At 42.5% G+C, this 14,263-nt stretch overlaps 1 protein-coding gene across 1 annotated transcript in view; it reads left to right on the top strand.

Moving 5' to 3' along the window:
* The first annotated feature begins 11,511 nt into the window (after positions 1-11,511).
* Positions 11,512-14,263, top strand: part of GSAP (gamma-secretase activating protein) — a 48,406-nt gene continuing 45,654 nt past the window's right edge. The window contains exon 1 of the mRNA XM_082309086.1: positions 11,512-11,634. Within this exon, the coding sequence (XP_082165212.1) occupies positions 11,550-11,634 (85 nt within the window). The 5' untranslated portion in view covers positions 11,512-11,549. The remainder of the gene's footprint in view (positions 11,635-14,263) is intronic.

Genomic DNA, 14,263 nt, shown 5'->3' with positions numbered 1-14,263 from the left:
AAGGATGATAAGCAGTAGAGGATAGATTTTACATGAAGAGACATTAAATAGGCTCCTGACCTTGGAATAAAGATGATAGGGAAGGAAAACATGATAAATTTATATAAAATCTTGATTAGAGAATGATTATGCACTATTTTTCTTGATATAAAAACTAGAGTACATCACACAATTATCAGGCAAGAGAATTAAATACACATATGTACTTTTTCACATTTATTAAACCATTCAACTAATTGTCACAGGATTTTTTTGGATGCCAAAATAGTTAATAGGTTCCAGATTGTCTTGATCCCTGCTTTTTATAATCTGGAAGAGTTACAATGGAAGGAAATATAATCTTTTATGGTTTTATATATGCTTTCTCTTAGCATCTATTACTGGCCACCATCAGAGGTGAGATGCCAGTTAGATGGAACTTTGATCTGACCAGCACAGTCAGTCTGAAGTTTTATGCAAAACAAATAATCACCCCTGTTTAGGTTTTTTCCCAGCAGAGAACATTGGTTAAAATCATATTTTTCCCATAATAGAAACACAACAACAGCAGAAGGATTACAGAGTAAATAACATAGATGTTAATGTAAACCGATAAATTTAAAATAAAACCCAGGCAGGATACATCCAACCACACTTTAAGAATGAGAAAGTTCATGAGCTAACATACAAACATTCTCATTTAAATCATCTAATTATCTAATAGCATCATAAGTCTGTAGCATGTGTATATATCTACAAAATTAAGACAAAAAAAAGAGATTTCTAGGAATTATGAGAGTCTTTACCACAAGGTTGAGTGGTTGACACAGTCTCTAATGACAGACTGACAAGAGGCCTAACCATGAGCATGATAGGACAAACAGCTCTGCCCGTGTAAAGGAAAACGATGCTCCTTATCATCTAAACGTGCTGACAAAATGGAAAAACAAGTGTATATACCTTATTTCTGTTTCTTAAAGAAAGTTTTTCAAAGTCCCTCTTCAGAAGACGTTCAGGAAAGCGTATAAGAATGATCCAGAACATGGAAAACATCTTCTCTGAAGACAAATTTAAAAGATTAATTGTGATTAACTTAGGAAAGAGCACGAAAGACTAAAAAGTGCTACAGGGAAGATAGAGCAGGAGTTTGAATTTAATTCAAAGCAATTAAATGATAGCAGTCTCTTAAATAATTCTCTTTCTTACTTCTCTCTTACTTCTCATGTACCCTGTAATTAGACTGTGGATAAAAAAGGTCATTGAGTCCAAAAGTTAAAAAAGAATTAAACATTTCTATGGATTTCAAGAATATGCAGAGTCCTAATTAAACTGAATACCCTGGAATATTAAATGTTAGACTTTGAGGCATAAATCAGTCTCTGACTATAAGAGATCGGAGTGAAACCTAACATGCAAGACAGGTGCAGAATATCTTTATTTGACAACCGCAGGGCTTCTTGCACCTTTCTCAGAAGCATTTGGAACTGACGACTTCTGAAGGTACGGCAATGCAATCCACACGCAATTTTAAATACATTTTCAACTTCTGTACTCCCGCCGTGACAAGAACAATTAAGTAGTGCTGCGGGAAGATCAAACCCAGTTGCAGCATTCCTCTGTTTGGGACTGGTGGCATTTGTAGTGGAATGAGGACACAGTAGCCCAAAATGAGAGAAAGAGGGAGGAAAGAAAAAAAGGTGGCTTTAGATGAAACACCAGGGTAGATGGGCAGCTGTAAGCATGTCAGATATGAGGATTTCAATGCTTGTGTTTGCTGACTGGGATTAATGGAGAGGAGTGCGCAGAGGAAAAGACGGAAGAAGAGGCTGGCCAGTATGTGCTTGTAGGGAACTTGGCACAGATATGGCAGACATGGTTTGGAGGGAATGGAGGGAAGCTGGAGAACTCAGAAAAAAAAGAAATGACAAGGCATGAAGACTGCTGCTTGTAGGACATTAGGGTCAATGGCCATTAAGCATGAGGACTATATGAAGGAGCTAGAACGGATAGAAGAGCTGAATCCAGGTCTAAGAGTAGTGTTTATCCATGTGGAGCCTTCATAAAATAAGCAAGCAAGTCCCCTTGTAGATACTGCTTGTATTGACCTGGCTGACAAGAATTGTCCTGGGGTCCAGTAGCAGAACCGTCTCCTCTGATGCCAGTAATGGAATAGTTAGGGCAGACATGGTCTGCTCTCCACCATGGCCTTGGCCTGGTCTTGGGAGAGAAGAAAAGCTGAGCCTCAGCTTCCAACATGGCTGATAAAGGGCACCTCCTTTCTGCCTGTGCCCCTGAAGTTTGTGGGTCTTCAGAAGCAGGGAAAGATGTATGTGCCTCCGAGCCTTTTTTTTTTAAGAGTGAGTTGTGGCAATTACACTCACAGTGTGAAGAAGCTAGGAAAAGAAACAAGAGGAGAAGGATGCTAAACTCTGCACATTTTACATGATCTCCAAGCAAACCTTGAAGAAGCTGCGCTGCTATCACGATGATCAGGTCATCTCACGAAGTATATAGAGGAAGGCAACGACTGTAGAATGAAATGCTACCACTCAGCTTTGGGGAGGTATCTATCTATACTTTAGTATACCTGGAAAAATAAGGATGTTGTACATTGGCAACATTTGCAGATTACCAATTTTTTTTACAAAGTTCACTTAGAACTATAAAAGAGTGCAAGAAGTTCCAAGGGCTGGTGAAGCTAAGCTAACTGGCAATACAGACAGATAAAGTCAAATGCTGATAAATGCATGACAGTGCTGATTCCAAGGAATTCCTTCAATTACTGATAAACAAAATGGATCCCACCTTTACTGTGACTGCTCAAGAAAAAGGCCTAGGCATCGTAGCAGACAGCTAACTGAAGGCACCTGTTCATTGCACGCTTATATTCTAAAGAACAAATAAAATACAGGAGCTACAAAAGACCACCATATAATACACTGGTGATCCAAGTATATAATAAATATACTTTCACCACACACAATAAAATATAGGGAAATAAAAAGAAGTGGTTCAGATGTGAATGAAAAAAGCACTGGGGACTTACAAAAGCACCTAAAAAGTTGGACTCTTCCACTTTAAAGTGAGAAAACAAGAAAGAAAATTAAAGAGATATGTAACACAATATATGTTGGAAAGAAGACACATCAAGTATACCTATTTATAACCTTTATAATTGGAAGAGTCATTCAAACAAACTGAAAGATAGTAGACTGCTGAGAGTATTTTTTTGATACAGACAACACATCTTGTTATCCAGCTCTCCTAATGACAATATATTAGCTTCTAAAAATGTATCATCTTGTATCAGAATGAAAAATAGAAAATTATTAGGGACATCGACACTAGTTATAGATCAAGAGTTTTTTAGATATTACAGAGAAGATGCCAAAAATACAGAAAAAATTTGCCATTGTCATACTGTGCTAGTTAATCACCTAACACTGCAACAATATTCTACGTGAATACAATTATATCTTGTTGAGAAAAAACAACTACTTTATTTAGTAATAATTGTTATGATTCAGAAACTTAGTGACTGCTTTCTTCTAAAAATACATGCACTCTCTTCCAAAATAAGGAGAATTCAATACTTTCATTTGTAGCTCTATAAACCTAATGTAATTACACTCAGTTTATTGTTGTGGTACTGGAAGCAGAACTTAGCTGCATATTTTTCCGTTTTTTGTATTTATAACATTGTAAAAATAATATATGCATCCTTAGGACTTGATTCTGTGACATTTACCAAGTCCCACTGAGCTGGGAACCAAGCCTGCAAAATCATACTCATGAGAATACACTCCCCAAGTCAGGTCAGCGAATAAAAGCTCCTCACATGAGTAAGGCTATAAGAATAGACTACAGGAGGTCAAGGTCAGTGGTGAGTTTTGGCTGAGTCAGGGTTGGAGGATAAGGCCCTTATGAATCCTATAAATAGTTCATTGTTAAAAGAGGTCAGATTGAATTCTGGAAGTATTCTGGAAAAAAGAAACCACTGCGTGACTAATGACGTACACCTACCCAACCCTCTCTGCTTATTAATGTGACATTTGTTTGGAACCAACACATATAACAAATAAAAGATATTTTTAGGATGTGCCAAGGAAATGTATTCAGATTTTGAGAGAATAATTTGAATGTATTTAAAGTGTTGCACTGTATCAAAGGAATGGTTGTTACAGTGTAGAAATAAGGTATTAAAAACTGGTGGTTTCTATTGGTTCTGAATGGAAATAGGAAACCAGGCCAAGGATGCTAAGAATGGGATTTACTTGCCTGACTTATATGAGCTAAGAGCTGATACCTAGACTCCTTTTACTCTAAGTCAAGAGAAGCAGGTGCCTCCATGGACAATTAACCCCATCCTAAGGCTGTAGTTTGGCACAAACTTAAACTGGCCTAACTGAGCACCAAAACTGGGAAAAGCAGTTTCCCCAAGGCCCTTTGCCCAGCACGGGTGGTTTGTTACCAGTTCTGTAGAATACCTAGATGATCATTGTAGGTCCCTTCCAACTGAACTATTCTATTCTATTCTATTCTATTCTATTCTATCTTCATTTTTGTTGGCATAAGGGTTCAGTAAACTTGATGGGTAATGTTACTGAAAGCAGTCCCTCCCACCTCGTCCTTTCTCCCCTCGAGGTTATTTTTCAGTTGGATGAGTTCTCTGGTCTGGAAACTATGCCAGTGGTGGCTGGGCAATGGACAGGAGGAATGCTGGGCCAAAACAACTGTTTCTTTCAACCTGAGAGTTAGAGGAAAGTGTTTGGCAAAGGCTCTGAAGGAGCCATGTGGGTCTGACACTTCACTGCTGCCAATACAGGGAGGTCGTCTTCTATTCCTCTGTTCCCCTCCCTGCTGCCAGCTGCAGGCTACCACCACTTCCCTTTGCAATGGCTGTGGCACTTGTAAAGCCTTCTGTGACCGGAGACACCTTCATAACCTGGCAGAAAATTAAACCATTAAAAAAGAGTAAATAGATTTTAGTGGGTTAGCAAGCAGAGTTGGATCAGAGAGGCGTCAGATGTGCAGCAGAGCTGGCAAACAAAGAGGCTCGATGACCTGGGGATGAGGGTGGGAAGGAATGAGAAGAGAAGGAAGTCTGGGACCACCCTTTCAACAGTCATGAGTTGTTAGATCAGCTGCTCATCAAACCACACCCTCAGGGCCCCCTTCCATATTACGTTGCATGTGATCTAATTGCAGGCAGAGGCAGAAAGGGACAGTCCCGCTTTCCTCCAGGCCTCCAGCTGCACATTCCTGGTAGGCCTGACAGCAGATGGGAGGGGACAGGAGACCCAGCATCTAGAATTGGGTTGGATTATGCAAAATGCACCTTAAAATAAGTGGTAAACCAGGTTGTACCAATTGCCCTCTGCAGCTCTTATCTTTCTTCATTAACTAGAAGGAGCCTAGACAAAGAGCTCATATGAGAACCCTGGTTTCAAAACTGCTGAAGCTCAGTGAGATGAAATTCAACTGATGCGTTCATCCTGTGCTGTCCCTGTCTGTAGTCTCCACTCCACCATGCCTTACAATTGGAAGGAATTCATTGTGCTAAATATTTCTTTTCTATTTTACTATAAAAATGACAATGAAAATGAAAACACATCTACAAAGTGAAAGAAATTGGAACTGATCTGCTGATAAATGCATTATTGTATCTGTTCCCGAAAGAGTTGCAAGTCTGTTGCGGAGTATTGACACTGTTCTCTTGCAATGCAAAATGAAGTCAAAACGGAAAGATCACAAAGGGAAAAAGGGCAAGTTCCTAAACACTACTGACGAGTCCTAATGAGGCTGTAGCTGGAAGAATAAACACAGAGCAAAGAGCTCCTTCAACAGCTGTTGAGACAGTGTGCGCTCACAGAGCTTTCATCAGCGCTAGCAGGGGTTATTCTGTGGCAAGAACAAAGGAGCCTCAGAGCCTGGGCCACGGAGGGAGAACCGGCGGAAACAAAAAGGCCACTTGGATGACAGTCAGGGCCTTCGTTAGGTCCCGTTCTCTTCCCCTCCCTCGCTTTGAGGAATACCCTAATTGTTTCAGAAGCCTTGTTGACTTTAAATATGTTATTGGCTTGAGCATGTTACTGACTTCAATGAAGCTATTTAAAAGAAGAAGGTGCTGTTCAATATGGGCATGAATAGCAAGATGGAATTTTTTCCTTAGTAGTGAAAAGACTATTTCCTATGATTAATTATTAAACAAAGCATATTAAAACACGTCCATGAAGCACTGGCATCTGTAACGGATACTGACTGACTTCAGTGAAACTACTCCGATTTGTGTTGATCTTCTGCGATTGAAGATACTGAAAAAATGTTGTTCTCACACACTGAAATAAAGGTATTTTACATTGCCACCCTTGAATTGCAGCTTTTATGTTTACTGCCAAAATACTGATTTCTAATTGCACCGTATTTGTGTTTCCTAGAGGGTTTAATAAACATATTGACCACCTCCTTGAGGAAAACAATTTATTTATGTATTTTGTGTTTGACTGGCTGAAAATATTCTTCAAGGAAACAACTGTCTAGACACAACGACAATAAACCCTCTGTTGCTAGAACGGCGGGAAAAGAGGTTGCCCTCAGTAAGCAGTATTTCCCAAAGAAGTCATGAGCTGTTTGCCAGGCTGTCATGTGTTTAAATAATTATTTCAGATATTCATTCTTTGTAAGAAGTCTTAAGTATAATTTCCTGATGCGGAACACATTGATGATTTATGGCTCCGCATGTTTTTTTCCGTGAACAAAGCTTTATTCTGTTGCGAGAACTGAAAGGTATGTTACATCCGTCAATGCCAGGAGAGGGGCCAATGCCTCACCAGCCCCACACTGGTTTCAAGGTATGATTTTGTAATTCCTGCCACATGAACTGTTCGAAAAGGGACGATAGGCACATATGCCATTAGCACAGACATTGTTGTTAGTGGTAAAAAATGCTGATGCTGGTTACAATGCAATCAGTAGGGCCGCTACCATTTTCTGATGATTTGCCTGACTATGGTCAAGACCCACTCCAGTTAAAAATTCGAGGGAGATCCTCCCATTACTAAGGTGGGAACAGATTCCTGATTGAAAAAAAAAAAAAAAGAAAAGAAAAATTTAATCTGTCATTTTTTGTTAAGAGCTTTAGTTTCACATCCCTATCCCAGAGGTTGCTCTGTCATGATCAGCTCCTGTGCCTGCACACAGCTTCAGCCTGGCTCTAGAAACCCAAACTAACTGAGCATGGTAATCAGAAAGGGAAACTGAGTATAAATAGAAAGTGAAATTCACTATTTGGTTTCATGGTTCAAACAAAAAGGAAGCAAAAGTCAGAAATGGGTTAAAACATTAATTTCACTTGGCAGAGATATGAATTTGTTTTTTTTTTTTTAAACCAAGAGCTTCTTTCTCCACCTAGCAAAGTTGGCAGATGTTATCAAGAATACATCAGGCCCTCTGTCTTAATTCAAAGCCTGCTGAAGGAAGTGTAAGGGGTTTTTTAGATGCTTATGGCTTTTGCATCAAGCTTTTAATTCTATGTATCAGGGCTGAGGTGGCACAATACACTGTACTGAGTTATTGCTTGACGTACTCTGAATGAGTCAGCTTTGTGGTTTCTGAGGAATGTGTTGTGCTTCTAGGAATTCAACCTGGATCTCTGGGCCTGTAGGTATGGCCTCTAATGTGCATAGCCAGATTGATAGGTCAGGGAATAATGAGTTTTACATAACGAGCTCTAAATCTGTGTACTATTTTTTACAGTTGTGAAGGAAATAGATATTAAAGGTAGAAGCAAGAAAATAAAAACAGCAGATAACTATGGGAACACAGGAAGAGAAAGAAGAAACCCCATCCTACTTCAAAGTATGAGGTGTATTCAGGTGACAGTGGCTGTAGCAAACACTTAGTGGTATCTTGAGGAGAAAGAGCAGCAGTGCATTAAGTTTTCTTCATGGCATTGCAAAGTCTTACGCAAGACCATTTGCTTGTTCCTTAAATGTAGGACTGCACAGCCCCAAATCTGCGGTTGTCTGTTGTTTCTTGAAAGATGGGGTATCTATCATCTTGCACGTTTTAGTGAGCAGGCACTCTGCGTTTCATTTTAAGGTTCATGCTGACATCATTTGTCAGCGTTTTATCATGTTTCCTCTGATAATTTAAAAAGTCTGACTGCTAAAGTTAAGCAATTCAGAAACTGCATCACTTTCTCCATTTACTGTGAAACTCATTTATTTGATTGGAAGTATTTCCTCTGTACTATATAAACATGCAAACAGGCAGGAAACCATCTGCTTTCTCTTAAATATATTTTTGGCAACTGAATGCAGATATATGTATTCCTAATGTATATCATGAGTGTAAATTAAGCTCTTAAAAATGAGAAATTGCCAAAAAAGCACTGTTTATACAAGCTTAATTAGTTCTCTTTGAAATATCATTAATCTTGTATATACAGTCCATTTTCCTTAAGAGTCCCCTTTTATTTTGTACATAGCATGGCTTATGTTTTAGAAATGAAAGAAGATACAACAAATGAGACTGTTATCTAAACCAGAAGTGGTTTTATGGTCATTTTTATGTATAATTGTGTGTGATTTTTTGAGAAAGCACCGATAATTACACCATGGAATCATAATGACACTCCCAAGGGTCATCAGCAGTGTTGGACCTTTAAGAGTTGCAAAGAAACCTTTACCACTTGAACCAAAGAAATTGGCAGAAGTAATATCTTGTCTTTTTGTATAGATAAGCCACTGGAAAATAGTGGATTTCAAATCATTTGCTGGACAACAGAGGAACTTAGGAATCCTGACTTCAATTCTGGGAAGACTGACTTCAGTTCTACACAGGTTACAAACCTTTGTTTTGTCTTTCCAGATTCCCTCCTCCTCATTCCCTTCTGTTCTGGATCCTTGCTTCTATCAATTCCTTCAGCACCTGCTGGTGCCATCTTCCCCAGCTCTACGTGGTTGCTCTTCTCATGTTTCTGTATCTCTAAATCCTGATAGTCATAATGAATCACCTCATCCCTTCCCATTTCTCAAATGTCTTCATCTGTCAAGCTACCACTTCCTTCTTCTAACTGGAAAGATAGGGAAACTCCTGAGAGAATTTATCTTGCTCGGTTTCAGGGACTAACATCAGAGTTCCCACGATGGTGCACTGGAGGTGAGGTCCCACTCTACGCCAGGAGTCTTAAGAAAGTGTATTTATAAACTTCAGTGAGATAATGCAAACATATGTTGGGCATACAAAAATAATGAAGAGTCCTTTGCAGTGAAAACACAGTCTGAGGGGAAATTTTGTTGTTAACTATTGCCTCAACAAGAAAGGTTTTTCCTACTACACACCTGACAGTGAAGTCTTCACTTGTACAAACTCTTCCAGCAACTTGTACAAACTCTTCCAGCCCTTCCCCAAATAAGGACTGTGGAATGGATCCTATGCATAGGCCACAAGTGAATGAATCGCCTTCACACCCACTTGCCTGCATAGCTACTCACCAGCTCACATCATCTAAGAACATTTCCAATTTCCTTTAATCATGTTAACCAGCTTAAGTTCTACCGCAGACCCAGCAGTTACTCTGGTTAACTCCGTGCAGCTCCTGCTGTCTGAAAGGCCTTTCACATATTGCATAAGATACTCTAGAAGAACCGCATTGTCATATGATTCTCGGTCTGTAAATATTAGAGAATAATTCATCCATCAGTTATGTGGGCTCTCTTTCAAGAACTATAATAAGGGACACGGTTGATTTTGAAACAAAAGAACAGTGACAGTTGCTTTGTTTTTTGTTTGTTTGGTTTTTATTTTTAAATGCAGGACCATCACACTAGGCAGCGATATTTTCTTTCTTTTTGTTTTGCATTTGGAGTGCCTGCTGTTATAGGTAGACTCTTTTGTTACCCGTCTCCACATTTCTTTTTGTTTTGCTTTACAGCAGAAGCAAAAATTCTGCCAGTTGGCCACATCCTGGCCTTAAATGCACTCTATAGCTCTGGGCACGGGAGATTTTCTCCATGTGAAAATTTCCCTTTTTGTAAGTAATTACAGAATCAGTCATTTTGTTGGCTCTGTTTCCCTCCTTTGCTTGCGTCTCCGCTTGTGACATTCTGAAATACTCATAATCATGAATTAGCCCCACCTCATCTCTTAAAAAATGCATCCATTTGGCACCTTTTGTCTGTTTTCTACTTTTGCCTCTGAAATAAATATTCCAGTCACATTTTCAAGCTTTATTTCACAACAGTGAAAATATAAGTTGAAATTCTTGCACAACCACTTGATCCAAGGAGCTTTAAGAATGCCGATTACGAAACTTGTGATAAAATTGTAAAAGTTGGCAAAACGGAGTTTGAGAGAAAGCATATGTCTGATTTGCATTTCGATTATCAACTTGCCTTTCATCCACACTTTGCAGACATACCTGATTCTCATCTGGTCTTTATATAGCTCCGAAGCTTAGCAATGAGGGGAAAAAAACTGGTACTGGATTACATCTTAGAACTGGCTCAAGCTGTTCTGTACTCGGCGTACATCTAGCTTGGTGTGTGCCCTTACAGACTATCCATTTTATGCTGCTTTTAGCTGGCTGACATCAGCCAGCGCATGTCAGAAGGGAAATGGTAATTACAGGCAGGCTATAGATAGCCATGGAGTACCACCTTATCAGCACTACAAATATTTTCAAGAGCTAAAAAAACCCCAACCAAACAAACCACAAAAAACCCTAAGATTATACTAAGCTCTACCTCCTTTGCTGGTAGACAGATGAAAAGCAGGATCAGGCCAGGCCTAGTCTGAGAGGACATCCTGAGCTCTGCCAAAGCAGTCTGCGCAGACAGACTCGATCTATTCAACAAGCAATTGCGGAGTGCATCATCTCAGAAAACAGGGACGCTGCTGGAAATTCTGGAAAACACCTACCCTTCCAGGGGGAATGCGAGGAGGGTAACAGATGGCTGGGGCCTTCTGGTCAGCGGCCACGGAGCGGCTGAAGCCTGACACCAGACCTCACCCACAGGCAACTGCTTAAGTCGCTCTGAGTCACTCTGTGAGGGAAGTTTCAAAAAGGATCACCCCTTCTTCCCGCACGCCTCGGGAGGGGCCTGGGCGCCAGCTCCAACGGGCAAAGGTGGCCTACGAGCCCACCTGAAGCCCCCGCTCACCTGCGCGCAGGCTGCCCCCCGTGGCGGGGCTCGGGGACGCTGTCCCCGCTGCTCCCGTCCCCCAGTAGGACGCGGACGACCACCGGGCCCCGGAGCGGGACCGGCACCGCCGCAAGCCCGCAGCGAGCCCGCCCCGCCCCGCCCCGCCCCGCCCCGCCGCCGGCTGAGGGGGACGGAGGGAGGCGGGAGCGTGCCCAGCCACTCCGCGCCGCCGCCAGCTGAGTGACACCCGCCGCGCCCAATGGGCGCCGAGGCGGCCCGAGCGGGGCGGGCTCATGGCGGCGGCCGCCCCGCGGGAGCCGGTGCGCTGGGGCGGGGAGCTCTGGCGGCCGGAGCGGAGCGGGGCCGCGCTGGGCCGGCGGGCCGCCCCGCGTCCCCGGCGGGCCGGGGCGAGAGGAGGGCGCTATGCTGCTTCACCTGGTAGCCGAGTTTGACCTGCAGAGGGATGTGGTCCCCTGGCTGGCGGCGCGGGGTTGGGCCGCGGCCCTAGGTAACGCCGCGGCGGGTGGCGCTCCCCGGGGAGGGCCGAGGAGAGCCCCTGCCCGCCCGCCCTCCCTCCGGCCGCCCGCCCGCTCCCTCCCAGCCGCCTCGATGCGCTGCCCTTTCCCGCGGGCGGAGGAGTGGGGCCTGAGGCGAGACCCCCAGGGGCCTGCGCGCTGGGCCGCGCCGCGCCGCCCCCGGCCGCGGCGGGGTCGGGGGTGCTGGCGGCGGCGGGGTGCCCCCTCCCGAGCAGGGGCCGGGGGAGCGGCCGCTGGCTCCCCCTCGGCCGGGCTCCGGAGGAGCGAGCCGCGCCCGCCCCCGGCCGCAGGACTGCGAGGGGGCTCGTCCCTCCCGGGCCGGCGGCTTGAGGCGGGGCAGTTTGGTGTCTTCAAGGAACTTCTCACATGCCGAAAGCACCTGCGCGCGTCTGCGGCGCTCCACAGCTTGTTTCTTTCTTCTGCTTCTTCACACCCTTTTTTTCCTCCCCCCCCCCCCGAGACTTTTAGCATGACTCCCTCTCCCACGCTATTCCCCTTTCTTGGGGGGGGGGGGGAGAAACACTTTTGTCTACGTGGTAAATGAGTGCTAGTTAAAATTAGACAAAAGTGTTAGCTGTCACAGCAGTGTGCGATAGTGTAGCGAGCGCTTGATGTAGTGGTTGGAAAAAAAAGAATGACCCCACTGTATTCTTGGCCCTGTGGTTTTTTGCTTGTGTTTGTTCTCATTCATCTGCAGGGCAGATGGCTTAGTTCTGCTTTACAGAAACTGATGGAAACCTTAGTCTAAAAAAAAAAAAAAATAATAATTGTTACTTCAGTAGAAATAGATGGTTGTTGATGCATCGTGTGAAACCTCAACTCCTTTGGTTGCTTAATTAACTCAAAATATTTAACTGGCTTTGCATGTTGAGGGGCTGTTATCAAATAGTTTCATAAAAACTTCTTTGGAGGTGTACCAGAAAGTACCAGCTTATTTATAAAAGAAAACTATTTACCAAGCCATCAGTTACAAACTCTGTTAAAATTATTTAACAGGTACTTGGTAGTTTATTGAACAACTGTTGAATGGTGTACTGAAGGGGTTTGAGGTAAAATTCTGAAATTCTTCACACATAATCAATTCATCTATGAATCTATCAGTTCAGCTGTGATGAGTTCAATGAGTCAATTAACCCATGCAGTTATGTCATAACGATCTCAAAATGGTGCTGACTTGTGTTTGGGAAAGGGACAATCGTATTCAGCTTTTTAAAATTTAATACGGACTCTTTGCTCAGTAGATGCCCCTGGTAATACAGAATCGGAAGAATCTAGGTTGGAAGGTGCATCTGATCAGATACCAGCATTGCTGTATTGCGTTTCAACTTTTGTCTGTGTATACTGACTTTTTCGCCTGATGTAGTGCTGTTGTATTAGGAATGTGAAGGTGGGAGGTAGAAATTTTAAAAGATTCATTTAAACATCAAAGAAATACCTGTTCACAGAAAGCAAGTAATTTTAAGGAGTCACGGTACTTTTGTGTCAGTGGTTTCAGATGTTATAGTTATTCATATTATTTTCTTTCCTGAGGACTTGAAAGCCCTTGATAGTGTGTGAGAATCTCTAATTGAATGAGGGCTGGGAGTAGCTGTGATGATGGGAGGGGAGCGGCAGGTGAAGAGAACCAGCCTTGTTCTCTTTATTCCACTTATTTTTGGATGAGCTGCATATAATGGCCTTCAGGAAATCAAACTCTGCATTCTCCTGAGTACGTTGATAAGAGTTGTTTGCGGGGCAGGCAGGTTGGGTTGGCTCTTTTGCAGCCCTTCATCTGCTGATCTCGGCTGTGGGGATGAGGAAGAAGTGGTAATTCTACATGCAGAGTTTTACTGCAGGACTTTCCAAAGGCAGAGATGATTGCCACTTCTTCTTGGGCTCCGTGTTCCCACCGACAGTGTTCAGTGACATGAAACCCACTTCTGACATGGAACATTTTCAACACCTTTAAGATCTCTGTGTCGGGTGATAGAGAAATTCATTGACATGGAGATTTCTTGTGGATTATCTTCTCTAGCTAAATTCTGTTCTGAGGAAGTATTGTGTAAGAGAGAAGTGTGGACTCATCTTGAAAGTTTGAGGTGGTGATTAAATTCCGGGAAGCTTCCACTAAAAGAAGAGCAGAATATATGGTTATCTGAGACTTTCTCAGTTGTCACAGGCTAGCCCTAATGTCGTGGTATTGTAGTGTACTTCGAGTGATCTGAAACCAGTAGAAAGTGATGTGGTGTTAAATGTACACTAAGGTTTTTCATTGTCCTCCCACAACAAAATATAGAATTTATTTCCTTCTGATAATACTTGTTAAAAGTTTTTTTTCTTATCACTGCAAGCTGCACAAGCCAGTTCATAGTATCAGGCTTGTGAAACTATCATGTCTTCTTTCAATGCTTTGTGATAACTGCAAAGTAAATAGTGTCGAACTTGACTAAATGCTTGCCGAGAGTTGCAGAGAATTCTTTTTGTTGATGCCTAGTGAACCACAAGCTACCTTTATCTTAAAAGTAGGACCAATCACACAGCTGTCAACCTTATTAAGGGCAAAATTTCTACTTTAGTGAAAGTTCTATCTGAGATAAACACATTTTTGGTGACTGCGGCAGT

The sequence above is a fragment of the Platalea leucorodia genome, assembly GCF_965183815.1.
Source record: "Platalea leucorodia genome assembly, chromosome: 4".
NCBI classification, from domain to species: Eukaryota; Metazoa; Chordata; class Aves; order Pelecaniformes; family Threskiornithidae; genus Platalea; species Platalea leucorodia.
The sequence above is the reverse complement of the archived record's forward strand: the minus strand, read 5'-3'. Positions and strand labels throughout refer to the sequence as shown.